The 27,187-nt window shown below is 51.7% G+C and overlaps 1 protein-coding gene across 2 annotated transcripts; it reads left to right on the forward strand.

Moving 5' to 3' along the window:
* Positions 1 to 64: 64 nt before the first annotated feature.
* PPCDC (phosphopantothenoylcysteine decarboxylase) lies at positions 65 to 27,187 on the forward strand. 2 transcript variants are annotated; one of them, XM_029238467.1, is made up of 8 exons: positions 65 to 946; positions 3,192 to 3,374; positions 4,780 to 4,885; positions 8,522 to 8,730; positions 21,283 to 21,378; positions 22,262 to 22,390; positions 26,027 to 26,195; positions 26,586 to 27,187. In XM_029238467.1, exons 4-8 carry the CDS (start codon positions 8,545 to 8,547, stop codon positions 26,669 to 26,671), a joined length of 666 nt encoding a protein of 221 aa, XP_029094300.1. In that variant the 5' UTR covers positions 65 to 946; positions 3,192 to 3,374; positions 4,780 to 4,885; positions 8,522 to 8,544; the 3' UTR covers positions 26,672 to 27,187. The 2 variants fall into 2 exon arrangements, with proteins under 2 accessions (XP_029094300.1, XP_029094302.1); XM_029238469.1 differs by lacking the exons at positions 65 to 946; positions 3,192 to 3,374; positions 4,780 to 4,885; positions 8,522 to 8,730; positions 21,283 to 21,378 and adding an exon at positions 21,431 to 21,613.

Here is a 27,187-nt window from a genome sequence, read left to right on the forward strand (position 1 = left end):
GGGTTCCCCCTTCCCTTTTTCTCCTCCTCCACTTTGTACAAAGAATCAGAGTTATATATATATATACATATATATGTATATCCTCTCCCCCACACCCTTGGATTCACGTGGAGCTGTCCCGTGCGGTGATAGCTGTGTCTGTGTCCCCTTGTGAATAGTGTGCAGTGAAGGTCTCTGTTGTTGTGGTGCTAGATGTATGTTTAGAACTAAACCAGCCCCCCACCCTCCACCAGGCTGCCCCCTCTGACCTTGGCCCAGGGACCCTTCATGGGGCAGAGGGAGGCATAGCAGAAGAGCCTGGCCCCCTCCCAAGGGTTATGAGCTGAAACTGTTTCCACTTTCGGTCTTACTGGGGAGCAGCAGTATTTAGAACTCATGGGGATGGTAGTGGGGAGAGTGGAGACCCGCAGAGGATCTTCTTCTGCTCCTTCTGATCCAGGTCTCTCCCTGCCACCACCCCCAACCTCCTCCTCCCCTCCTCTCTTCCTGCTGTCAGATTCCTGTGGTCCCTTCTCCTGCCCAGGGTCTCTCTCTTCTCTCTGTGGCTTTTCTTTGTCTTCTCCAAGGTTGAGTGTCCCAGTTGTATCTGCTCCTGAGACTGAGCCCCTTCCCAGATCCAGGAAGCAGACAGGGGAGCTGAGCCTTAGCCCTGATGTGGGAGGGCCCACAGCCGGAGATGCAGAGCCCACCTGGGTACCTGAATCCAGGGGATGGAAATGCAAGGCAGGCTTCTCTCTTCCCTGCCTTGCCTTCCCCTCCTTCTCTTCCCAGAGCCCCGTTGAGCCTCGTCTGCCTATGTCCCGGCTGTGGCCTGATTCTCCTACCCTACCCCTACTGTGTTCTAGGTGGCATCTGCCATCCATAAGGGCAGATTCTACTGCCTTCCCTGAAGAGCTAGGCAGTGTCCAGGCAATTTTCAGGTGTAAAGGTGCAGCTGGAGCAGAGGGTATGTAAATAACTACTGGTCTCTGGGTGTCGTTTGGTTGGCCCAAGCCCACTGGGCAGGTGCTAGGTGTCTCTGAATGACCACTGGATTCCTGGGAGCGATAGCTCTTCTGTTTGGGTCTGATAGAAGGGATAGGCTCAGAGGGCTGGTTCTGGAGGGAAGATCAGAGGAGAAGGCAGGCAGGGCCCGGTGAGAGGGGATCATGCATCCCCCCCACCCCAGCTCACTCTTGGTCATAGGGCAGTTCTGGGCACTTGAACTCAAGGCCCAGGAAGAAGCACAGGCCCAATCCTATGTGGAAGCACAATGGCTGGAATGTGATTTCAGTTTAGGTCGGGTGGGAGGGGCGATTCTCTGGCTCTTGTTTTTTTTCAAATCAAGATTACTTGCTTCTCTCTGCCTACTAGACTTGATTCTTGGCCCTTCCTCACCCTGTCAGCAACCCGTTTCCTTTCCAGGCCAGTGACTGCAGGCCTGTTCTGTGCCAGACATTGTGAGAATGTTGTTCGTAGAGGCCCTGGCTCTCTCGGAGGCCTGGAGGGGAGTGGGTTCTCACCCAAGGAGCAGCTGCCCATTTCTCACTCACTGCCCCCACCTCCCACCTGGGCTATTTAGCTTGAAAAACCAAACCCCGCCTGGCCACTCTGGGCGGCTCCAGCTTAGAACCCAACACCTGGATTTCCAGGTGCCATCCTGAGCTTTGAGCTCCAGGTACTTCATTTTCCTGTAAGGAGAGCTAGGGCCTCTGGGAAGTTATCTTTCTAATGGTCCCTTAGGCTTGGGCCAGAATGTGATTGGCTCTCTCCTCCACCACTTTCTCTGCAGAAAGCAGTTGTCACAGGCCCTAGTACCGGAAAAGAGACCCTAGGTCTAGGTTCTTCCTCCCATTTCCTTTCTCCCCTCCCAGACCTCTGGCTTCCTTTCTCTTTGTCTCTCTGGTAACTCCAGGAGGCCTGTGGTCCAGCTGCCAGCCCAGCATCCTTGACCTGTTGGATGCCACCTCCAGTCAATTTCCTGTCCTACCTACCCTTTCTCTTTCTTGGCTCACACCTGTATGGCCATGCCCTGGCTCTGCCCTTAGGAAGACCTGCTACCTGTGTGTGGCCCAGCTTGTCCAGGCCCTGGGATGCTGCATCTCCAGGCAACTATGCACTTTCCTGGGGAGGGAGCCAGTATGAGAAGTGGGGGCTGGGCACAGATACATCTCTGCTGGATGGTCTGGCTTGAGGGTCGGGTGGAAGAAGGCCCAGGTCAGTCTGGAAATCCTCAGGTCTTTGGCCAGCCAGTCACCTGCTTTTGCATTCTGCTGGTGCCCCCTGCCCCTCTTTGTTTCTGGGAGACACAGACCATTCTCCAACTGGCAGTTGACCTGCCTGAGCCAATGTGTCTGTCAGTGGTAACTGAATGAACCATAATAAAGGGGAACATTTGGCCCTCTGTGTCCTGCTGTGTCATGTGTCTTCATGCGGGCCTGTGTGGAGCCTCACCATGGGCTGTAGGCAATGGGGATAGGGTGGTTTGAGTGGGTCTGTCATTCCCAGAGGCCAAAAGTCACACACCTCTGTGTGGTTCTTTCTCTGAGGCAGCCTCGAAATTGCCACAGAGGCCTTCTGCCTGTTAGGAGGAGGAGTTCTGAGTTCCCTGAGGAAGAAGTAGAAGGCTGGATCAGTGGGTGAGGGGTGGTTTGGTTCAGATGGTCACTGTAGGCAGGGCAGGGGTAGAGCACAGAGGGCCCCACCTCAGCTCTCATTGAAGGAGACTGGCAGCTGATTGAGGACCCAGGGGCCTGTGGATGCTGGAGGATGAAGGAGGCAGGGAGGTGTATCCAACGTGCTTTCCTCTGCTGCTTTCCCTTTGCCAATGCTGTGTCCTCCACTTGGAGGGCCGTTCTGGCACTTTTTATTTAAGCTTCTGGTCATCCTTCAAGATTCACCTTGAGTGACTCCTTCTCTGAGAGAGCTTCTCTGCCTCTGATTGTTACTTAGGACCCTCTCCTTCCTCATGGACCTTATTCTGTAATTTTTTGTGTCCCTCTTTGTCTCAAGAGCAGGGAAGAGTCTGATTTAGCTCTGTATCCTGTGCACATAAAACATACAAGAGGCTCAGTAAATGTTAAGTATTAAGTGCTGCAGTGATGAGCAGTGTGGGATGGGGCTGGGGCGGGGGTAAGTAGGTCAGACAATCTGGGCCAGGCCCAGATGAGCACAGGAAATACCAAGAACTTGGAAGCTGGTGTTCCCGACAGGACTCCCCGGAATGGACTACAGTTCCCAGAAGGCTGAGAAGTGGACTGCAACTCCCAGAAGTCTGCGCAGTCGTGGAGGCTGCCGGCGACTGTGGTAGCGTTGCGTGCCAGTCAGAATCTGTGGGAGGGGCGACCGAGGTATCGCGATATTTTGGGGGCTGCTCCGAGACGCGCCTGACGCGGGTGAGGAGGCTGGGGGGCCCTCTGGAGGCTGGTTTCACGCGGTGGGGCAGGAGGGAGGCTGGAAAAGCTTCATTCGCGATTTTGGGTCTGTGGCTCTGTGTGTGACCTCACTGTGTGTGTGTGTGTGTGTGTGTATGTGTGTGTGTTCTCTCCCTCCTATCGGTGCCCGAGAAGCTTTGCTGCGGGTCTGCGCCTGTGTGTGTGTGTGTGTGTGTGTGTGTGTGTGTGTGTGTGTGTGTGTGTGTGTGTGTGTGTGTGTGTGTGTGTGTGTGTGTGTGTAGGGCCTGTGGAACCTGTGGGGCCGGAGCGCTATGGACCCCTTCCCGTCTCCATCCTGAAGTGGGGCATTTATATATATATATACACGCTCCCATCCCGGCTTTGTGCTGCTCTGCAATCAACTAGTACCATTTAATCTAGTTTGAAAGGTGGTCCTATCGGTTACCCACACTTAACCTTTTGCCTTAAAGAAACAAAAACAAAATCCATGAGCCTGCCTCCAGAAAGGAATGGGGATGGCCCAAAGTACAAACTATATTTTACAAGTTGGTAAAATAGAAAAAGGAAAGCCCTGGGATATTGCAGTTGTCCCCTGGCTCCACCTAAAAGTGCCGAATGGCATTAAAAATGAAAGTGAGGCCAAATTTTGTCAGAGAAAAACTTCGTGCTGTACTTTGAAGTATTGGAGGCCTGTGCCAGGTAATAGGCAGGGGAGATTCCCAAGCTGGGGAAGTGGTGGGTATCTTGGGGCAGGAGTTTTCCACATCTCTCCAAGTGACTGAGAGGTGGCAGTTCTCAGTCACTCCCTCACTAGTAGTCACTGCGTGTGTATGTAATATATATCTATATATCCCCAACATGTGGCCTTGAGGAGGGGTGCCTCATGGGATTCCAGGAGTAGCAGACTCTGGAAGCATGCCTGCTTCTGGTTTGAGAGAAAAGCAGTCTTTTTGTTTGTTTTTAATTTTCTTGGCCGCACTGGCAGCACATGGGATCTTAGCTCCCCAGCCAGGGATCAAACCTGAGCCCCTTGCATTCGAAGCTCGGAGTCTTAACCACTGGCCCGCCAGAGACGTCCTGAGAGAAGAGCAGTCTTAGCAGAATGTCAAGACCTTGAGCTCTCCCTGAAGAGTTCCTTGCCTTTCCTTGGAGGAAGGGGTTTAAAGTGCCCCTGTGGCCACGTGACTCCTTTTAATGACTGGGTTTGGGGGAAGAGTACCACTATGGGGAACTATAGGTGTTTCATTATTACTGGGGCAGAGTTGTATTGACTGGTGGGAGATGAGGCCAGAGCAGACTCTTGGGGCCAGTAATAGGAACTTTGATGTCAGGCTAAAGGATTCAAGCTCTTAGTGGATCCTGGATCCCTGCCCACCCACCCAAATTTGGTTCTGCTTTTTCCTAGGCCCCAGTTCCTCATCATTCCTGTGCTGTGCTGGGCTCATACCCCATCTGGCTTTTTTTTTAGCCCTGGTCCTGCCCTGGCTGCACACCTGCCCATATTGTGACTGGCAAGTATTCCTGAAACTTGTACTTAACTCTGTCCTAATTAAACTCATCAGAGAAGGAGACTTACACATCACAAGTCTGCCACAGCTGAGGCTCTTTACTCTGTCTGGCCTTGTCTTTCTAAAGGACAGAGAAACTGTCATTTTTCTGGCTGTGACTGTATGCATGTGGCTACCTGCATGGCTAGTGCCCTGGGAGCTTGAGGCTCAGTAATCACAGCCTTCAGCCCTATAACCTCTCTGCCTGCCAACTCTTTCTGCTGCTCAAGAGTTCCTATGAGTAGAGCAGAGCTCAGGAAAATGAGGTGCTGTCTACAGCTACCTTGGCTGTGCAAATAGATGGTTCTAACAGGGACTGGGTAGAGTAATAGACTTACTGGTTTGGGATTTGATCTTTTTTTGAGAGTAAACATAAAGAACTGCTGGGACTTCCCTGGAGGTGCAGTGGATATGGCTCCGTGCTCCCAATGCAGGGGGCCCGGGTTCAATCCTTGGTCAGGGAACTAGATCCCACATGCATGCCACAACTAAGAGTTCACTTGCCACAACTAAGGAGCCCACGTGCTGCAATTAAGGAGCCCGCCTGCTGCAACTAAGACCCAGTACAACCAAATAAATAAATATTTTTTAAAAAAGGGACTTCCCTCGTGGTCCAGTGGCTAAGACTCTGTGCTCCTAATGCAGTGGGCCCAGGTTCTGTCCCTGGTCAGAGAACTAAGGTCCCGTATGCCACGTTGCATGGCCAAAAAAAAAAAAGAATTAAAGGGCTTCCCTGGTGGCACAGTGGTTGAGAGTCCGCCTGCTAATGCAGGGGACGCGGGTTCGTGCCCCGGTCCGGGAAGATCCCACATGCCGCGGAGCGGCTGGGCCCGTGAGCCATGGCCGCTCAGCTTGCACATCCGGGAGCCTGTGCTCCGCAACAGGAGAGGCCACAACAGTGAGAGGCCCGCGTACCGCAAAAAAAGAAAAAAAAAAAAAAGAATTAAAAATAAATACATGTTAAAAAAAAAAAAGAACTCCTGCCAGCTGTCACCCTACATGGGACTGTCAGATTGAACTGATTTGACCTTGCTTTCAGATGTTGGTTAAATTTTCCACTTTCTGATCCTCAAGTACATATCCCCCCCCACACCCGCCTTCTAGAAAGATAGGTAGGCTTTGGTCCTTAACAAAGATCGCTCAGCAGGCTAAGTAGTAAATCTTGGGCTGTACCACCTGCTATGGGGAAGCAGCTGAAGTCACCAGCATGGATTCCTGCCCCAAGTTTAACTGATTGCTTTCAGTAACCTATTCCCTAGGAATGATATCAATTTGATGTAGAGGAGGTTTTATTTTTATTTTTTTAATTTTTAAATTTTTGGTTTTTTTTTTTTGTTGCACCGCGCAGCTTGTGGGATCTTAGTTCCCTGACCAGGGGTTGAACCTGGGCGCTCGGCAGTGAGAGGGCCAAGTCCTAACCACTGGACCACCAGGGAGTTCCCTGGAGGAGGTTTTAAATTCAGCTTCTGGTTTTGCAGGAATCTCCATGTCCTTGAACCAGTTGGCTGGGGTAGGACAGGGTCCAGGTTTGGGATTTGGCAGGCGGGTTTCCCTGGAGAGTGCAGGATGTGCCTCTATCACCTACTGTGGGTGCTCGCTAGCACACTGATTAGTTCTGGGAAGCTGGCTGATAGGCCCTCTAGACCTTGTCATTTGCTAACAGGGCTCTCCAGGCCCTAGAGTAGACTCAGGTCTGCTCTGGGCAAGCATGGCCCTGGCTGAGGCCCTGACGTAGAGGTTGAGATCGCTGGCAAATGGAACTTTGGGGGAAGTTCTGTTCTAGGGACCTGGCCTGTGCTTAACGCCTGTTGAGAAGGGTCTGGGCCCCTCGGAGACCCTTCCAGGTAGAAGTGGAATAATAGACCCAAACATGATCCTCAGCTCATGTGGCTATGTGCCTGAGTCTTGAAGGCAAAAAATGGGCAAAGAGGCCCTAAGGAGCCAAGGGGCCTGTGGAGTGAAAAGGGAGCCCTTATGGGTGTGCAGCCACATAGATAGCCATTGGGTGACTCACTGGACTTCCTCCTCGGGGTCTGCCTTGGTCTCCCTTCCCCTTGTTGATTCTACCCTTTTTGAGTACATCTCCCAGGACCCCCTTGTAGAGAGAGTCCCTTACCTCTGTCTTTCATGCATTGACTCAGAAGTTTTCTGATGGAAGGAGCTTCAGAGATCACCTGGTCCTATCTTTGCATTTTTCAGATGAAGAGACATGTCCAGGGAGGGAATGACCCTGAGCCAAGGTCACATACCAGGTCAGGAGCACAACCATGGCCAGGGCCCAGGGCTCCTGATTCACAGGCCAGGCTTCTGTTCTCTGCCCCACTCTACTTCAGAGGGTACAGTTTATTACTCATTCGGCAGATGTTCAGGACCTACTACAGGCCCGCTACCTGTCTGGCAGTTGGTGTTTAGACCAGGTCGCACATTCAGGGAGCTTGCTGGGGGTGTTGGTGGTCATGGGAAAGTGGAGAGGGAAAGGCAAGGAAACCGATGCACAGCTTGAATCAGTGATCACCAAAAGGGTGCATCCCAGAGAAGGACCCATCTCAAGTGATTTCAGGTGTGACTCTTGTCGTCTCAATTCATGCACAGATCCCCTAAAGGCAGCGGCTGTCTCTTCCACAGTTTCTTTGCCGGTGCTAGATGTAGTTGGTCCTTGATAATTGTTGCTGATGGAGTATGTTTTGCTGGCCCAGTCTTGCCAGAATGTAGGTTTTGATGTGTTCATCAGCCATATTATGAACACTCACTTCTAGCAACATCTGAGGGCCAGAGGAAGAAACCAAGCAGCTAGTCTCATGGGGTGGCCTTTATCCTTTTTATGCTTGTCTCTTCTCGGCCTTGGATTTGTAGGGTGGTGCCTGATCCGCAGGGAGGGACAGAGGGGCAAATCTCTCAGCTCCCTGGAGCACCCAAACCCCTTTGTTGCATAGGGTTCTACCCCACAGGCATCCCTGGACCCTACCTTGCCCTGCCACTCTCTTCAGCCAGCCTAGCCCACTGCAGTGGCTCCTTTGTCTGCCCCCTCCAGTCTCTTCACCACCAAGGCCCCCTCCACACTTCTCACCAGCACCGTCTTTCTAAAATGAAAACGCACCATAGCCCTCACTGCTCTTGACACTTAGTCCTTGACCTGATTTTGCAGCCTTACCTCCTGCCCGCCCCACTGCCCGCCCCACTGCCCCCTCCTTCCATCACGCTTTAGCCTCACTGCTAAGCTGCTTTCTGTTCCCCAGACCTGCCACCCTCCTTCAGGCCTCTTTACCTCTGCAAGGTTGCTCCTTCTTGCAAAGTTATTTCCTTGCTTCTCTGAAAAACTTCCTCGTCCTGCAGGACTCAACCTGAATGTTATTTTTTTGGTCTCTGACTTACTCAGACAGTAACTCCTAGGCAACACAGCCTTATGGCACTGGCCGCATTACATTGTGACTGACCCACGTGGGATGAGCGTGTCTGACCTTATCACACTGTGTGCTCCCAGAAGCTGGGACTGTTGACCCCTCAGGAACACTAGCATCTGGCCCAGGCTCTAATACAGGGTGCTCAGTACATTTTGGTTGAATGTATGAATGAAGCAGGCACCCCCTGTTCTGCTTTTAGATCCTAAATCCTGGCAGAGCTTTATGGATCCCAGTTCTGGCAGGCTCCCAGGACTCGAAGCTACCAGACCACACATGGAACCCAGGGCCACGTGTTCAGCTGCTGCACCCTTGGTGGAGAGACAGTTCCGTGTTCTTGTCGGTGTCACTGGGAGTGTTGCAGCCCTGAAGTTGCCTCTTCTGGTGTCAAGGCTTTTGGACATTCCTGGCGTGAGTATGCTTACTAGACAGCCTCGGGCATTAGAGGGCTGATGCTCTGGGGCCAGCCTGTTTTTGTGCAGTACACAGGGTTTTCTTTTTCTTAATCATGGTGTTTGTGGAAGTCCTCTGTGTGCATTGGTATGTGGGGGACGTGGAGACAGAGACCAGTGTGACAGTATAACCAGGAGCTAGATTAGGTAGTAGACAGAGAGTGAGGGGAGACTGCGAAAGGAACGCTGTGGTGAACGGAGATGTTGGGTTCCCAAACATTTGCTTTGAATTCCCTGAAGTCCTAGCATGAGAGAAGAGCAGGCTGGAGAAGTGCGGCAAGTTCTCAGCACCCCCTGGCTGCCTTGTGCTCCCTGCCTCTGCTTTCACCCCATCCTGGACATTGTGGCTCTGTCCTCCCTCCTTGTTAGACACCATGGGTGTCCTGTCAGTCCAAATGCACTGGAACCTTAGGGGCTCCCCGCTGCCCGCAGCTCTGGTTTCAAACTCTGCTCCTTCAGGTGTTCAGAGATGCCCAGGGGCCACCACAGTGTGTTGGAGGTGGGGGGCTTAGCCCCCTGCCTTTGGTCAGATCACCTCAACTTTGATCAGTTTTATATGTAGGGGTTCTGGGGCATATTCTTTTGCGGGAAAAGTTCAAGGCTTTAAAAAATGTGAAAGCCAGCTGGTAATAACCCCACTTCTTCGTCTGGTAACCTAGGCCCTTCACTGGTCTGCCACTCTCCAGCTATCCCACGCTCCCCCACGATGGCCTTTGCTTTGGCCCAGCCCCTTCCAGGCTGTGCCCGCCTGCCTACTTTTCCCTGCCTTTTCAAATTCTCCACAAACACTTCATGTAAAAGCCTTCCTGGCCTGCCTCAGCCCATGTGGTTTTGCTCTCTTCCTTTGTTTTTTGGCTGCGAGACATGTGGGATCTTAGCTCCCCGACCAGGGATCGAACCTGCACCCCGTGCACTGGAAGGCGAAGTCTTAACCACTGGACCACCAGGGAAGTCCCTGCTCCCTTCCTTTTAAAACTCATTTGATGTATTAAAGAAAAGCTAGAAGTAAAGTGGTAAAAACAGGTTTTATTCAGAAAAACTATTGCAGTAGGGGAAAATAGATCTCAGTATAGAACTGGGTTTAATTCTGAATACAACAAGGAAAAGTGGAGATTTGTAGCCAAGGAGCAGTGTGTGTGTGTGTGTGTGTGTGTGTGTGTGTGTGTGTGTGTGTGTGTGTGTGTGTGTGTATGGAAAATTACTAAGAGGAAACATCAGGGGTAAGGGAGATTTTAGCAAAACTGTCCTGACCGGATTCTTGCTGAAGGCAGCCCAGGGTGATCTGGGGGCTGTTGGGGGATGAGGAGCTTGATGAGATGTCCAGGCTGATCAGACATCGAGCGTAGGGGATTCTGGCTAAACCAACTTAGCAGGAATCTTGTTCTGGAGGACAAAACCCAAAGACGGGCCTAGTTGAAAAAGTGGCTCCAAGGAGCCTGACTAAAGTTTGGTTAAGAAGAGAATCTTGACCAAGCTGTGGAACCACAGGTTATCTTTGACACTGCCTGTGTTGTCAGACACTAGTTTTGTGGAGTGTTAAGCCGTTGAGGCCCAGGCTGTGCTTTTTTTCCTTGCTTGATACAAACATAGCACCTAACTCAGGGTGGCGCAGGCGGGTGTACCCTAAGTGTCCAGCAGGGAGCAGTGCTCACTTGCAGATGACTGTGTCGGGAGTCACAGGCAAGGGCGGGAAAGCTGCTTTTTTTTTTTTTTTTTTTTCAACTTTCCACAAACTTATACCCAGAAAGTCACCCCCTCACCCCACCCTCCAGGCAGCCAGGGATGCCAGTCAGGCCAGAAGAGGGAAAGGAGGAGAGTGCTGTGGCTGCTTTGAGGCTGGGCACTGGTGCTTTGGGGCAGTAACCCCTTCGGCCTGCCCCCGCCTCATGTGCCCAGAACCGTTGGTAGGAGCTGGCCAGCTAGAGCCTTGAGGGCGGGAGGCCTGGAAGCGTTGCTGCAGCAACAGCCTCTGCCACCGCCCTCTGGGGAGGGAGGGAGCCATGCAGTTCCCTTTTCCCATAGCCCCAGAGCAAGTGAATTTCCGGACTTGGGGTAAGTGGGGGCAGGGAGTCCTATCCCAGGAAACAGATGAGCAGCCTCAGAGCAGAGGGAAATGGCAGCTCCACCGCTTCCTGCCATCCCACACAGCCAGCATTTATGCGGGTGTGAGGAAAGGGTTGCCTGAAGCAGGGAGGCTCTCCAGCCTACCCTAGGCCTTTTAGTCCAGCCTCTGTGGGGGACAGGCCATGTGTGGAATGGGACTTGGCTCTCCGTCTCTGGCTGGAGTTGAAGCTGAAGGTCAGGCAGCCAGAAGGGCAGTGACAAGGAGAGAGGACTGCCTGACTTAGCCTCTAGGAGCCTGCCTTTCTCATTTTAAAATAAAGATGGTGGCTGCCACCCATCCCCTCGGGAATGTTTGCAAGGCTGGGGGAGGGGGACACAGATGAAACTGCCATCTTGTGCCCACAGCTAGGCGCAGCTCCTGGCACACGGAAGCGCTTAACACTGTTTGTTTCCTGTCCATCCCCCTCTCCTTTTCCCTTGTTGTCGTGTCCTTTGGGGCAGCCACACGTGGTGTGGGGTGTTGGGGTTGGTAGACGGCCCATGTGGGAAGAGCCGTGGAGCCACCGTCCATCCGCTTATGTGGAGGGGCCCACATCCCTCTCATCCTGTGGGTAGACAGCTCTCCAGAGAGCCTGGATTTGCTCAGTGGAGTCCTTGTGAGGTGTTGGTAACCAAAGGGGGAATCCCTGCTTGCCTTGTGTTGGCCCCGGGGGGGTGGCCTTTCCCCTGGCTCTTCCCCACACTCCCTGATGGTACTGATCTCCCCAGTGCCCCCCCTCTGGGTCACCTCCAAGAGTAGTCTTTGTCCCTTGGAGCAGTCCTTCTCAGCTCTTTGCCTAAGTCATGGATTCACATGCTTGAGGCTTTGCTGAGCTCCCTTAGGGATCCCTAGATTTTGACTAGCAAACGAGCAGCTGGGATATGGGCGGCAGGGAGCTGGGTGATTCTACAGACCTGGCTCAGGATTACTCCTGATCCACCAGTGTGTTGAGGCTTCCCAGGAGGATCATTGACCTGGAGCCAGACCAAGGAGACTATGGGGGAGTGATGGGGAGGGGTAGATTTGGTTTTCTGCCTCAGTCACCAGCAGCTGGAGAGAGTGGCCACCAGCAAAGAAGCCTTGGAGGCTTTGTGTGAGGTGGGAGGAGCTGGACAGTGGGGGCCAGCCCTCCCTCAAAAGAGGCGTTGCACATAGAGGATTTCTCACGCTGGGACTCTGGGCAAGTCAGGTCTTTTTTATGGCCTCAGTTTTCTTATCCCTGCAATAAAGTGGGGGCCAGGTACCCAAATGATGCATCTCCAAGGCCTCTTCTGGCATGAGTGGTAGAAGATTCTAGATGTGAGGACAAAAAGCACTAGGACCAAAGGCAGCCTGAGAGAAGGTCCTGGGGTGTAGGAGCTGTGGCTGTTTTGCAGTTCTGTGATCGTCATGTAATTGAGTGGCACTTACGTCTGAGCAGTTAGCTTAGTCAGTTTCTGCCCTTTGGTTGGTACCCTCCTCACTATGGAGGAGAAAACAGAACACCTCTCAAGCTTTTGCTGGGTAGGTCTCAGCAGGGCTGAGAGCCAGAAGAGGATTTCTAAAAGTGGAAAAAAATCTCCCACCCAGGGAGTTGGCAGGCCTTGGCCTTAGAAAAGGCTGTTTCCAGAATGCCTGTGAGGACATTCAGGACTGTTAAGGGTGCAGGAAGAGGGCCCTGCTCATATGCAGAATGAAGTAAATTCTGCTTTTCCGGAGGACTGTTGTAGCAATATCTAGAGAAAGCAAAAATGGTCACAGCCCTTGCTTCACCCATAGGATTGAACCCTATAGGGCAGGAGTCCCCAACTCCGGGGCCATGGACCGATACTGGTCTGCGGCCTACCGGGCCGCACAGCAGGAGGTGAGCGGCGGGCGACTGAGTGGAGCTTCATCTGCCTGCCTCTCCCCATTGCTCGAATTACTGCCTGAGCCATCCCCCCGCCCCCCCGACCCGTGGAAAAATTGTCTTCCATGAAACCAGTCCCTGGTGCCAAAAAAGGTTGGGGACCGCCGCTATAGGGTACAAAAGTTCACCAAATGTACAAGCATGTTCCTTTTAGCACTGTTTATAATTTTAAAAGAAAACTGAAACAAACAAAATATCCAACAATAGAGCTGTGGTGCAGTTGTGGTTCAGCCTCTTGATGGATTCGGAGGCAGCAGTTCAGAAGAATGGGTGGATCTTGTGTGCTGATATGGGACAGTCCTCAAGATATAAGTGAAATGAGCAAGGTGCTGAAGTTAGTAAAGTGTGGCCCACAGGCCAAATTCTTGTTGTCTGTTTTTGTATGGCCTACGAACCATACATATGTAAACTATTTACATTTTTACATGGTTGAAAAAAATCAAAAGAAGATTATTTTGTGCCATATAAAATTATATAAAATTCAGGTTTCAGTGTCTGTAGCATTTTATTGGAACACATCCATACCCATTCATTTAAGTATTGCCTATGGCTGCTGTCTTGCTACTATAGAGTAGAGTAGTTGTGACAAAGCCTAAAATAGTATCTGGCCCTTTATAGAAAAGGTGTGCCAACTGCTGGCATATAGTATGATTCCTTTTGCGTGTTCACGTATCAAAGTTACTGCCTGTGGTCTTCCCCCTGGAGGTGGTTACCCTTGTGGAGAGATGGGGGCAGGAAGGGAGATTTGCATTTTGTGTCATTCTGTTCAATTTTGATTTTCTAACCTCTCTGTGTACTTATTTTGTTTCATTTTTTCATTTTTTATTTATTTTTAAATAAATTTATTTATTTATTTTTGGCTATGTTGGGTCTTCGTTGCTGTGCATGGGCTTTCTCTAGTTGTGGCGAGCGAGGGCTACTCTTCGTTGCGGTGTGTGGGCTTCTCACTGCAGTGGCTTCTCTTGTTGTGGAGCACGGGCTCTAGGCGCATGGGCTTCAGTAGTTGTGGCACACGGGCCTAGTTGCTCTGTGGCATGTGGGATCTTCCCAGACCGTGTCCCCTTCACTGGCAGGTGGATTCTTAACCACTGCGCCACCAGGGAGGTCCCCTTATTTTATTTTATTTTATTTTTTAAAGTCAGTGGGGCTTTTAGTAGGGATATCATGGAATGTTCTTTGTAATTTTATGCTTTTTTTTTTTTTTTTTTTTTTAAATAATGCTCATTGAGGAAAGGAGAGCAGGAGAAACATGGCCTGGTTTGAGGTTTTTCTTTCTTTCCAGGCAGGGGCCACCTGCCTGCTCTGTGCTCCTGCTGTGGAAACTAATCTACTCAGCAGTAGCACTCTGAGGCATTTTTCTGGACCTGCACTGGCTTGGCTAGCCCCATCCTTCCCTGGCTTGCTCCCCCAGGGAGTGACCTCTGCAGGCCACTGGTTGGAGGCAGCCAGCCCTGGGCCAAGGGCTCTTGCACCCAGGGTCCTTCCCTGCTACTCCAGAATAGCGTCCCTATGGAGAGCCTCTGCAGTCTGCTTCTCTAGTTTCATTCTTTAGAAATTTCTCTAGTTGGGGAGGGATTAGCAGCTATGCCCTGCTTGAATGGCAGGATGGGCCATGCGACTAGAATACCAGCTCCCCCAGGAGGCCGGTTTGGAGGCAGAGGACAGAACGGCAGAGCCTGCTGGGAAAGGACAAGGGTCACAATAGGGCTGGGAGGTGCAGCGAGCTGGAGGGGCCCCTGGAGGCCCTGTGGTCCAGATGGCTCATGGCTCCGGAGGAGAAACCAGGCCAGAGAGGAAGAATTTGCCAGAGATTCCCCCAGCCAGTGGACTGGCGGCGGAACTGGGGCTCAAGGCCGGTTTCCTGACCACCATCAGCAAGTGGACTTGAGCTCAGATTATGGGCATTCTCTACTCCACCTAAACACGGCCATGAGGCTGAGAAGCCCCAGGCAGTTGTGGACTCCTGCCTGGTCAGTCTTGCTTTATAGTCAGGGGTCATATATACCCCACCCACTTGTTAGACACACTGAGCCCTTACCAGCTCTGGCTCCCATGTGTGTAGTAGGCTCAGTAAATGTTTGTCAAGTGGAGACATCATTGTGAGCCATTGGGACACCCACTCAGCCAACCGGAACTCCCTCGGGGATTTGTTAATGAGGCCACCTCCTCCACAGCTTCCCCCCACCCCAACCCCATGTGCTGACGGCACCCAGAGTCCTTTTTTCTAGAGTATTCCCACCACCCCCATGCTCAGAGTCATGCCAGCTTCTTGGCTGGCCCCCAGGCCCCGGGCACTACCAGTGTCAACACTGGGAGGCCCAATGTCGGGGTCTTCTGCTGTGTGTGTCAGCCCAGAGGACTAAGCCACTAAAACTCTGGGTTCCTTGCCTTGTGCCGGGTTAAGTCATAGCCGGTGTTTCCTCTTTAGAGTCCTCGTCAGTCTCCTGTGGAGCCATCATCACATGCCCTACTAGAAACACCTGCTCTTTTCTAGCCACTGAGCTGGGGGTTCCAGCTGGGGCTCTTCTTTCCTTGTATATGCCAGAGCTGTGCTATCTAACACGGTAGCCACTAGCCACATTCAAATTTAAATTTAAATTATTAAAATTAAATAAAACCAAAAGTTCAGTTCCTTTGTCACACCAACCACACCTCAAGTGCTCAATAGCAACATGTGGCTAGAGGCTGCCATACTGGACAGCACAGGTGTGACATGTTTCCTTCACTGCAGAGAGTTCTAGTGGATGATTCTGTAGAGAGTGGTTCTCAACTGGGGCAGTTTTGCCTCCTAGGGAACACTGGACAATGTCATTTTGGTTGTCCTACTTGAGGAGAGGGTGCTACTGGCTCATGGTTGTAATGGATAGAGGCCAGAGATGAGGTTGGAGGTGGACATTCAAGCCATGGGATTTATCTCATCCTGTGGCTGTGAAAGTGCTTCTCCACAGATCCCTTTGATATCTGTCCCAGAAGCAGCCTGGGCCAGACCAGGGGCCTAAAAGTAAAAATGGAAGTATTGCCCCAAATTCTGTTTTCCATTTCCCCTCCCTGACTCCCCAGGAGCCCCAGATGGGATTGCTGATGTATTTTCAACAGAGAAAGGAACACCAGACTTGCCAATTGGTTTCAGGAAGAAATCTCTATAAATGCTAAGCAAAATGCAGGCAGCTTATGTAATAGGGTCTGGCCAAGCCTTGGTCACATCACACAGAAGTTCAGGTTAAAAATATTAAGACATAAAAACTGTTGGCCAGGGTCTCGCCAGGGGGCCAAGCACAGAGCTGCCTTTCAGGAACTCTGATGTGTGTGAGAGATTGTTTTAATGTCCAGCCCCGCTTCTACGATGACCCAGGAGGGTGTAAGAGAAAGCCAAGGAGGGTTCCTGTCCTCAGGAGTTTTCTGCTCTGCCGAGACTCCTTAGCATTTGCTGAGGGAAAGGTCAGGGTGAATGAGTGACTAGCCCAAGTTATTTAGTATCTCAGAAGGTAACACAACATGCCTTCTTTTTTTTAATGTGTGCCAACCCAGGGCCTAGCTCTTGGCTCCCAGGACCTTTTTACCGAGTGAATGAAAATGAAAGAACAAAGCCCACAGGACTGAAGAATCAGATCAAGTGACATACTTCTAAAACCAGAAAAACTAGCCTGGGCTTGCCAGACAACACTGGGGTCAGGGTCACTGCCAAGGAGAGGTGGCTGCTTGATAGGGGTCAAGGGAGGGACATTGGGAAGGATGGGCTTATTACATACTCTTCACATTACTCTTTAGGAAAGACATTTACCCCAAGAAGCTCCCTAACAATGACAGTGTAACCTGGGAGGGTAGCCAGAGACGGATAGATTGAGAGACTAGGGGAAGATCTTAAGGGGGAAGATCTCAAGCTGCAGCTATGGACCAGGGTGGGAGGCCTACTTGGACCCCTGGTTGGAATTCCCCAGGAGCCAGGGGGAGACTGTGAGGGGGATGCAGAGGGAAGGAAAAGGTAGAGCTGAGAGGGAAGAGGGAGCCCCTGAACAGGGCCATCACCAAACTGGGTATGTTTCTGAAGGCTGGCCCTAGGCACAATCCTCACTTTGAGAACTGGTAGGCCGTTTGGGAGTTGGGGAGAGTAGGGGAACTCGATCTTCAGGAAGCAGCTTTCCAAATTTCAGAATAGAGAGAGGATGAACTGGGGTGATCTTAAGTGGCAAATTGTTCAGGATGGTCAGGAAGCTCCTAGAAATGAAAGAAAGTAGTCCTCTTAAGGAAAAGAAGGCAGTGACCAGAAACTGATATGTCTGTTGAAGCCATCTGTTGAAGGAAACTGGAAAGCAGTTAAATGGAAAGGAGGAACATATAACCAAAGATAAAGGTAGAATATGGTCCAGAGGTCACCAGAGTGAGCTGAAGCCTGCAGTGAAACTCAGAACGACCAAGAGGGCTCTTACATATATTTAGAAAAAGAGCAATGGAACAATGCCTGGTCCTGGAGGCCAATGGTATAACATTAGTGGGGGGACAGAAAGAAATGGCAGGGACTCTTGAGTCCACTTGGCTTCCATTGTTTTCTTTTGAGTTTGAAAAAGGACCAATGGTGGCAGAAGAGACTTGAACCCAAGTTGGGTGATTCATCTCCTGAACTTGGCAGGTTCTGTCCTGGGGTGCTGAGGTTGTGGTTGGTGACCTACAGGATGTGTGGGAAACAGCAGAGGGGCTAGAGGCTGGAGATGACTAATGTCCATTTATCAAAAAGGCGGAAGAGGTAGGCTCCACAAATTAGAAAAAGCTTGTGAGCCCTTAGAAAAGCACTTAGAAAATGGTTGTTACTGGGGTTTGATTGGGCTCACTGGGGACAAGCCATATCAATTTTATTTTATTTTATTTTGGATATTAGAGTATTTTTGGATTTGGTGAGGGCTTTGATGGAATCTTAGGACATCCCCCTGGACCACCTGGTAATGTTATCAGCATGTTTATAATCAGGGAAAGATCCTACTTGGAAAGGGTTCATTCTTGATTCTTTCCCACCCCAGCCGCCCAACCTGTGGACCTTGGCGAAGGGCTCTGCTCTTGACCTTGTCCTTTTCATCATTTGGATTTGTGTCTTGGGGCTACTGATGGTGGTACTGGCTGAGAACAGGCCAGGAGGAACAGGATTGAAATTTTTGGAGCTCTTTACATAGACTGAGCAAACACTGGGCCAACTCTGGAAAGGTGGGATTCACCAGGGAAATGTGAGGGGCTACATTTGGGAAAGTAACAACGCAAGTACAGTTTGGGGCTTGTGGTTTAGTAGCAACATGGGTGAAAAGAACTTGTGAGGTTTTGCTGATTGCAAACCCCATATACTTCAGTAGGAGGATGTGGCTTCCAGGAGAGCTGATGTGGGCTCAGGCTCCATTGACTTATACTCAGTGGATGCCAGGGACATGAGACTTCAGGTTCCCTGAGCCTAACAGGTTGCCACCTTCTCAGAGCTCTGTAGGCAGAAGAGATGGCTCCTACCTCTGAGTTCTTCAGTTTGGGGAAATTTCATTTTATTTCTTTTGTAATTTTCACCCCTCTATTTTTCTGTTCTCCCTTTCAGGAACTCATTATTAGTCAGATTTTGGACCTCTTGAGTTGGTCTTCTGATCTCATCTTTTTTTTTTTTTTTTTTTTTTTTGGGCTGTGCCATGCGGCATGTGGGATCTTAGTTCCCCAACCAGGGATCAAACCCTTGCCCCCTTCAGTGGAATCCTGGAGTCTTAACCATTGGACCACCTCATCTTTTTTAATAGTATTATCCATCTCTTTATCTTTCTCTTTTACTTTTTGGAAAATTTCTTCTAAACTTATATTGAATTTTTTATTTGACTATTTACAATTTTAATTTCCAAGAGTTCCTTTTTGTTCCCGGAATGTTCATTAAAAAAAAAAAAATCTGATCCTGTCTGATCTAATCTGATCTGTTAATGCTTCCTTCCACTTCCATATCTTATGTGTTGATATATCTTAACTGCTGGGTTTTTGTTTATGTTTTTGTCCTCTTCTCTTTGTTTTGGTGATTCATACCTTTAAAAAAATCCCTTTACTTTTATTTCAGTGGGCTTTTGAGAGGGAGTAGAGTTTAATCCACTTTATTTAACTGAAAGTTTATTCTTTTATTTAAGCTTTATATATCTTTTTGTCTTAAATGTGTCTTTTCAGACACATTTTGATGTGATTGATGGATTTTAAAACATCCAGTATGAGAGTCTGAATTTTGATTAGGGAGTTTAGCCAATTATATAATTACTATAATTGCTATTCTATTAGGACTTCTTCATCTTATTTAATGCTTTCCGCTTATCATGTGTTCTCTCTGCTTTTTTTTTTTCTCCTTTCCCTATCCTTTATTGTGTAGATTGAATTTTCTTCTGCTGGTTCGAAAGTTATATATTCTTCTTCTTGTGGTTAGTTATGCCCCACACCTTACGTCATTACTGTCTTGTGTCTTAAGAGTCTCAGCACCATCCTGCCTTTCACTGCTCTCCCTGTGCTGGTCCTGTGACATCTTCAGGGCTGGGTTCCATGGAGGGACAGCAGCCCTGTTCTTTTGCCATCTTGTTCAGAACTGGACCAGGCTCGTTCAGGGCTATCCTAGAAGGGACTCCCCAGCTCAAAAGGAGTTTGGTTTAAATGACCATTAAAGAGGTCCCTCAGGTTTTGTGCAAGTTTGGGGGATGGTAGGTTCCAAGAGGGAGTGAGTGGGAGAATGGACAAATCTGAGAGCTCTTCAGCAGAGCTGGGAGCACCAGACCTTTTGAAGTTCTTCTGCAGTCTGCCTCTCTGAGATTTCTACTCCCTGGTTCCAGCTTTACTCCTAGGTACTGTGCAGAACAGTGTCTGATAACCCACAAAAGGCAGGAAACAAATGAGGAGAGGGAGCCTTGGTGAGATGATAGGGAGGGGCAGGGACTAGGTTGAAATGGCATGGGCACGGCCCATCCAAAGAGGCAGCCCCACCAAGTCCCACCAAGTCATTCTCAAGCAGGAATGTGGGCCCAGCAGTGCCAGAGCACTCAGTTTTGTTTTGTTTTTTTATAAATTTATTTATTTTACTTATTTTTGGTTGAATTGGGTCTTCGTTGCTGCGTGTGGGCCTTCTCTGGTTGCGGCGAGCAGGCTTCTCATTGCGGTAGCTTCTCCTGTTGCGGAGCACGGGCTCTAGGTGCGCCGGCTTCAGTAGTTGTGGCTCTCAGGCTCAGTAGTTGTGGCTCACGGGCTGTAGAGCACAGGCTCAGTAGTTGTGGCTCACAGGCTTAGTTGCTCTGCGGCATGTGGGATCTTCCTGGACCAGGGCTTGAACCCGTGTCCCCTGCATTGGCAGGCAGATTCCCAACCACTGCGCCACCAGGGAAGTCCCAGTCAGGTTTTTAAAAGGAGCCAGGAAATTGGATTTTCTGTGTGAAATCTCCCAATTTGTATATTTTGGCTTAAAAATGTTTATAACCCGGGGCTTGCCTTGTGGTCCAATGGCTAAGACTCCGTGCTTCCACTGCAGGGGGCGCAGGTTCGATCCCTGATCGGGGAACTAAGGTACCACATGTTGCCTGGCGCAGCAAAAAAAAAAAAAAAGTTTATAACCCCATGCAGGCCAAAGAGCACATCTAGCCCAGACACTGCCACCCATGACCCTTGCTCTGGTTAGTTGATGATTCTGTCCTTGTCACCCTTGACTTTTTTCCCTCCTGGATAAATGTCCCCCAAAGATGTGATTTCCTACACCCCTCCCCTCCCAGCCACCTCTTCTGGGCCCCTTTAATCTGCATGCTTGTTAGTCTGACATCTCGTTTTACAAGTAATGGGAACTGGTCTAGTGCTGTTCACCCTATCATGTGCTATTTCTGTCTGTTAAGCACCTTAACCATCCCTCTTGTTTGCGCTATTAATTTATCTGCTAAATGAGTAGTGTGAAGGTAAATATCACTCTTGCCCCATGAGTGTAGGGCACACAGGTTTGCTTTTCCTGGAGCCTGTCTGCAGCCAGAGCCCACGAAGCCTTGTTCCTAGAAGTACGGCAAGGGACTCTGCCTGCTTTCTCTCTGGGCCATGGCTGCAGACACCACATGCAGGACCCCAGCTCCCCAGTGCCTTGCCTGCAGAGGGCAGATCTGTGGTGTGGCCCAGAGCTCAGGACCTGTGAGCCTCCTTGGGGGGGCCCCTCCTGCCTGCCATGGCCTGTGTGGCCTTCTTGCCCTAATTTCCCTTCCTGTCTGTCTCTGCCTGAGCGGCAGGAGCCTGCAGCTTTATATACGCTGGGCAGTTGGTGACTCATTCCTCGGCAGCGCCTCAGATAGGGAAGTGAAACGGCTGCACCTGGTGAGGCCTGACCTTCGGGTGACAGCGGAAGTAGCTATGCAAACATGGGGCTCGCTGCCTCGGAGGGAGAAGTCCTCTGCACAGCCAGGCTGTGAGGAAAGCTCTTGCTGGCCTGGCCCCGTGTGGCCTCCAGGCCGGTGGCTCTGCTAAGTTTCTCTTTCCTTCTCCACCCCCACTCCACTTTTTCTTGGTGACAGCTGGAAGTAGCAGTGGTCACAACTGAGAGAGCCAAACATTTCTACAGTCCCCAGGATGTTCCTGTCACCCTCTACAGCGACGCTGATGAATGGGAGGTCAGTGCTGGGGGCCCCAGGGCTGAGTTCCATCGTGTTTGTACCAATAGGACAGGACCATCCTCCCTGCGGCCTATGGCTCTGGTGGCCGGAGCAGACAGGCCAGGCTCAAGTCAGCGGTCAGGGCTCTCCGGGCAGAGGCAATGAGGAAAACATCTGTCTAGCTCTGGCCTGCAGGAGGCCCACAGTCTCCGCCCACCTCAGGCAGACCTCAGCTTTGGCCCTGGGCCTGAGGGTGAGTGTCCTTGTATTTATCTGGGCTGATGAAACCACAGAGGGGCTCTGTTCCCGCCACCCTTGTCCACGCGGCTCCCAGCGTCGGGGCTGTGGAGAGTGCCTCACTTCCCACGGCTGCCGGGCTCTGCTTTTGCTCTCCTGCAGAGGGGCGGGCACTGGCCGATTCACTAGACATCGAGTGTGGGCCTCACAGGGGTGCCCTGCCAGGCATTTTTAAACATTCTCAGCCTAGAACATTTCTGGCTGGCCCGTCTTCCCCACCCCGCCCCCTCCATTTCTCACCGCCCAGAGCCTTTCCACTGGCTTGGACAACCCAAGCATCCGCCTCAAGCAGACAGGCCAGGAGTTCCCTGCCAGATGTCAGTTCTCTTGAAAACCAAACCATAAAGGGAATAGCTCAGAGAGACAAGGGGCGTTTGTTTCCTCAGGGCTGGTTTCTCTCAGGCTGTTGGCTCCACAGCCAATGTTCACCAGCTTAGCTGCAAGAGGGGTGGCAGTGAACTTGGGCGGGGGTCTCTCAGGTGGTCTCCCTTGGGTTCCTGACTTAGTGTACCTGGTCTGTGTTGGCCCTCACCCCACCTGCCGCTCCTCCCTCCACACTGAGAGAATGGCCGGCCCGGTGACCCCACTTCCTTCCCTCTGCCAGATGTGGAAGTGCCGATCCGACCCAGTTCTCCACATTGACCTGCGGAGGTGGGCAGACCTCATGCTGGTATCTCCTCTCGATGCCAACACGCTGGGAAAGGTGGCCAGTGGCATCTGTGACAACTTGCTTGTGAGTGACTCCCTGGGCCCTCCTCCCTCCCTGGGCCTCACTCCCAGTTTGCTGAGCTGCAGACTGCTTCTGTTCTCACCTTGGAATCCCTTTATGGTGGGCCTGTTTGCTCGGAACACAGTCCCCTGGACAACCCTCCACCTGGCCTCACCTGTGCTCCAGCAAGTGGGTAGAAGGCCTGGTCCTGATGGGTTGACTCGACTTGCGGGTGCCCTCTGAGGGTGTCCACCTCTCACCTGCCCCCCGATGCTCAGCTGCTCGCTCTTTGTCCATAGTTCATGGGCTGTCCTCAACATGCTCTTCTGCTGGTCTCCCTGCCCAACCCCGTTGCCTGCCCACCTTAGCTCTGCCTTCCCATCAGGACCTGGATATCCACATGGGTAATCGGATAAGAGCGTTTACTTCCGCACGGATCTCTCAGGCACACTTATCTCTCCTGTAGCTTTAGCCACAAAGCTGAGATGTGGTTTTCCTGTATATTATGGAAAGCTTAAAGGGGAAGAAAGGAGAAAGGACGAGAGGCCCAAGGTGGAGGAGAGGAAGAGAAGTCCAGCTGTACAGAGTGGGGATTGTCTTAGGCCTGGGGGACCTCCAGGGAGCTGTTGTCCTTAAAGAGCCTTTGTTTACATGATCATCTTGGGAAGACTGGGTGTGGTCCCCCTCCCTCTCCCTTATCATCCCTCTTCCCTCATCCATTGAGCTTTAACTTGCCATGTGTCAGGCCCTGTGTGGAGGGACACAGAGGACACAGGGAGCTGACAGTCTGGAAGGAGAGGGTTTTTAGAGTATGCTCTGGTGTGTGGTACAGTCAGTCCTTTGACAATGGCGTCACCACCTTGCACAGTACTGGGCATGTAGTAGGCATTCAGGAAATGCTTATTGTATGTATGAGGCAATCAGTCATTTTACTTTGGCTAACAGCCAAAGTAAATGAAGTGACTAACGAAGCTGGGTCAAGGTTTTGGGGGTTAGATAGGATGTTAGTCTCCTCATATGCTTGTTGATTGGTGCTTAAGGTACTTCTCAAAGAAGCTGCTAGTGATTTAAGCATCATTTGAAATAGAGCACAGGTGATCAGAAGAAGAGCAGCACACAGATTGTGTGGCAGGCGCAGGGGTGGGGGAGTGCAGAGGAGGGCAGGCCTAGGAGCAGTGTTATCAAGAAGGCTTCCTGGTGGGGCTAGTGCCTGGCTGACAGGACGGCGGAGCAGGTCAGGCTCCTGGCCATTTTCATCTAAGTGCGTCAGCATTGTGTGTAACCAGCACCATCTCACCAGATCTCCAGGCTTCCCACTGGTCGGTCAGTAGCCAGCTGATGTGACAAAGCACGCCAACCTCTAGGAGCTAAGCCCCGGCCCGGGCCAATTCTCTGAGGGCTCCTTCCTTACTCCTGAAAGCTCTGCTTCCCTCTTTTCTTCAGTGCTGCCACCACTCCCTGAAATCTTTGGGGTTCCCTCCTACTGAGTTGGCTGAGCAGTGGAATATGTTCCCAGGACCAGCCCTGAGGCCCTTTGCCTCAAAGGTTTCCCTTGAAGGTGCAAGTATTTCAAAGAACTGCAAATCTTACACTGCTGTCATCACGGTCTGTGGCTCTGTGCTCTCTCAAAAGATGTTTTGTCCTTATATCCCCCAAAAGAAGCTTGCCCTGCTTCCTCCCTCCTTCAGATCATCTCCCTTTCCAGTGTCCAGAGCTTGGGGTGTCATTAGAGCAGTGCGCTAGGTATGAACCTGTGTTCCCAGTCTCAGGGCCCTTGGCCTGGGTGATGTGCATCTCTGTCTGCCCTCTGGCCCACTCAGGCTCTAGCCCTTCTTTGTGCTAAATAACCAAGCAGATCCAGAAAGAGGAGGTGACTTCCCTGGGTCACCAGTATAGCTGGCAGCTGGTCTCCTGACCCGGATCCAAGCCTTCTCTCCACCCACGCGGATTCCCAGGGGCAGAGCCTGAGGTGCTGCACACAACATGGGCCAAACAGAAGTGACTGTGGGAACTGATGCCTCCTTTCGGCCCTCTTGCGCTGGAAGGTTTGGAGGAGCTGTGGTTTGTCCAGGAAGCGCTGAGTTTTGAGATGAGGTGGGAAAAGCTAGAGAGGTGTGGGGCATGGAGATGTTGAGTTTCTGCTCCGGTTGCTGTGCTTCCCTTTGAGGTCATTTAGAACCCCAGCCCTGCCAACACCTGCCCCACACGCAGTCAAGGGACTCTTCTAGGTATGCTCATGACTTCTGCAGAAGCAGCAGGTGGCACAGGGCCAAGAGGAAGTGTGGACTGAAACTGTCCACTCATAGCCAGGTTGCCTCATTGTGAGGACTTGGTGGGAAACAAACGCTGTGTCTGAGATGACGCAAGCCCCCAGATCCTGAGGCTGTGTGCTGACCAACTTCCTTCCTGTCCCCAGGAGAGGGCAGGGGCACTGAGGAGGGCAGGCATTTTCCCTGGCGTGTTCGTGGCATTGTTCTCTGGACTCCCCCTCTTATTGCAGACAGGCTCCACTTCAGGGAAGGGGTGTGCCAGCCGCTGTCTCCCTGAGGGGCCCACAGCCTAGGCAGAGGCGCCTGAAGCAGTCAGAGCCCAGGGGAGCACACTCCTGTGGGGCCCAGAGCTTATTTCTCCCCGAGGCAGCCCCTGGCCCAGGGAGCCTATGCCTGTAATAATAACAGGAGCTACTACTTCTGGAGCCTGTACTTTGTGCCAGGCCTTGTGCAAAGACCTTTATAAGTATTCTCACCCTCTGCCCTCAAGACCACCCAGTGAGAGGGCTTTTGCAGAGAGGAAGCTGATACTCCCGGCATGAAAGAACTTGTTCAAGTTCTCATGGTTAGTAACAGCAGATAGCACAGCAAGATTTGAACCCAGGTCCACGTGATTGCAAAGCTCACAGTGCTAAAGACTCTGTGAGCTGGTCTGTCCCTTTCATAGCTGCTCTGGTATGTGACTTGGTGGGACGGCCTGGACATCGGGAGGTAGTGAGGTTGCACGATGCAGTGGAGGATGGCATGGGCGGTGTGCAAAGCCTTGCCCTGGATCATCGTCTGGTGTGTCTTTGGGTAATGGCTCACCTCTGGGAAGTACAGCTTCCCCTCTGTGAAATGGGACAGCAACTTCTTTACAGGGTCGCAGTGAGGGTTCATGAGATAACACGTGGGAGAGGGTTTTGTCATGTGGAAGATGTTGTTTTCATGGCCAAGCTTTAGTTGGCCTCAAGTAGAGCTGGTGTCAGGATAGATGAGCCCACCTGCTGGGCAGTCTGGTCCTTAGCTTTGTGGGAACCGCAGGCCTGCCCCCAGCTGCCCAGGGTTGCTTCAGTCTGTGAGGTGTGGCTGACTGTGAGGAAGACAGAGGCTTGGGCAGAGGGAGCCCTTTCTGCACAGTAAGGGAGGTCTGCTTGGAGGTGGCTAGGCCATTGCTAGCATTGGTAGAGCACCTCCTGTGTGTAGGGCCCTGTGACAGAGCCTATGGGGAGGTGAGAGGGACCAGGAGACACAGCCCCACCCTCAAAGTATGAGACAGCTCCCTTCAGACAGTGGCTCCCAGTCATCCCAAGTCCTCAGCTGGCTGTGGCCCAGAAGCAGAGGGTAGGATTTGGGAAGGCCAGGGAGGGGTGGCAGGCAGAGCAGCAGGCACCCCCTACCTTTTTCACAGACCTGTGTCATCCGGGCCTGGGACCGCAGCAAGCCCCTGCTCTTCTGCCCGGCGATGAACACCGCCATGTGGGAGCACCCCATCACCGAGCAGCAGGTGGGCCAGCTCAAGGCCTTCGGCTATGTCGAGATCCCCTGTGTGGCCAAGAAGCTGGTCTGTGGAGACCAAGGTGGGTGTCTGGCCAGGCTCACAGCTCATTCCCACAGCCTGGGGCCGCGGCAGGGCTCAGCTTCAGATCCCAGCCTGTTGTGACCTCCAGCTCAGCTTTCTCATCTGGGAAATGGAAGTGGTAATTCCTGTCTCTCAGAGTTGTTAGGTAAACTGCCTGGTATCCTCCCTGGCATGCAGCCCATACAGTTCAAGATGGCTGCTGTAACTATTCCTGGGGCCTGTCCCGGGGGTGTCTCGGAAGGGACTTGCTGGGTCTGCCTCAGGCCTGGTCCTGGCCTTCTCAGGCACTGGGCTCTGGGTGGGACACTCGGGGAGCAGTGGGTGAGGGTGGGTGGGGGACGGTCCCCTGCTTCAGTCTGCAGGGTCATAGCCGAACTCTGCTCCCTAGGTCTGGGGGCCATGGCTGAGGTGGGCACCATTGTGGACAAAGTGAAAGAAGTCCTCTCCCAGCACGGTGCCTTCCAGCAGAATTGAACCCGGGGATTTCTGTCACGCATGTCCCTCTGAACTCAGGTGTTTTCAGGCCAAGTTGGTGAAGAAGGTGGACTTTGGCAAGATATGGTGAAGACTTCTGCATTTGTTGAGTAGTGGTCTGGCCTGGGCCTGCTCGGGAGCCTCCCCAGGAGCGTGACCTGCCCCAGGTTAAACTAGACCAAAGGCCCAGGTCCCAACTCCTTTCAACCAAGAGACACCCGCTTTCTGGAGTTCCTCCCCACCTTTTCCTGGGATGGGCACAGCAAGCCAGGGGAGCAAGCTGCTGTATTGTTCCTGTGCTCTGGGAAGGGGACTTAGGAATGACCGAGAAACCTCCATCCAATGTTGTGCCCAGGAACTGCTTTTAGAAAGAGCCACAGCTGGAGATCCCCAGACCTTTGGAGCTTCAGCTTCTTGGTGGGGTGCAAGGAAGACTGCGAGGTGGCAAGGCCCTGAGATTTCCCACAGACCGTGCTGTGAGATCGGGGGTACTGAGAATAAAGAAAAGTGACTCTT

The sequence above is a fragment of the Monodon monoceros genome, unplaced genomic scaffold (genome assembly GCF_005190385.1).
Source record: "Monodon monoceros isolate NGI ecotype Baffin Bay Population unplaced genomic scaffold, NGI_Narwhal_1 Super_Scaffold_21, whole genome shotgun sequence".
Lineage (NCBI taxonomy): Eukaryota > Metazoa > Chordata > Mammalia > Artiodactyla > Monodontidae > Monodon > Monodon monoceros.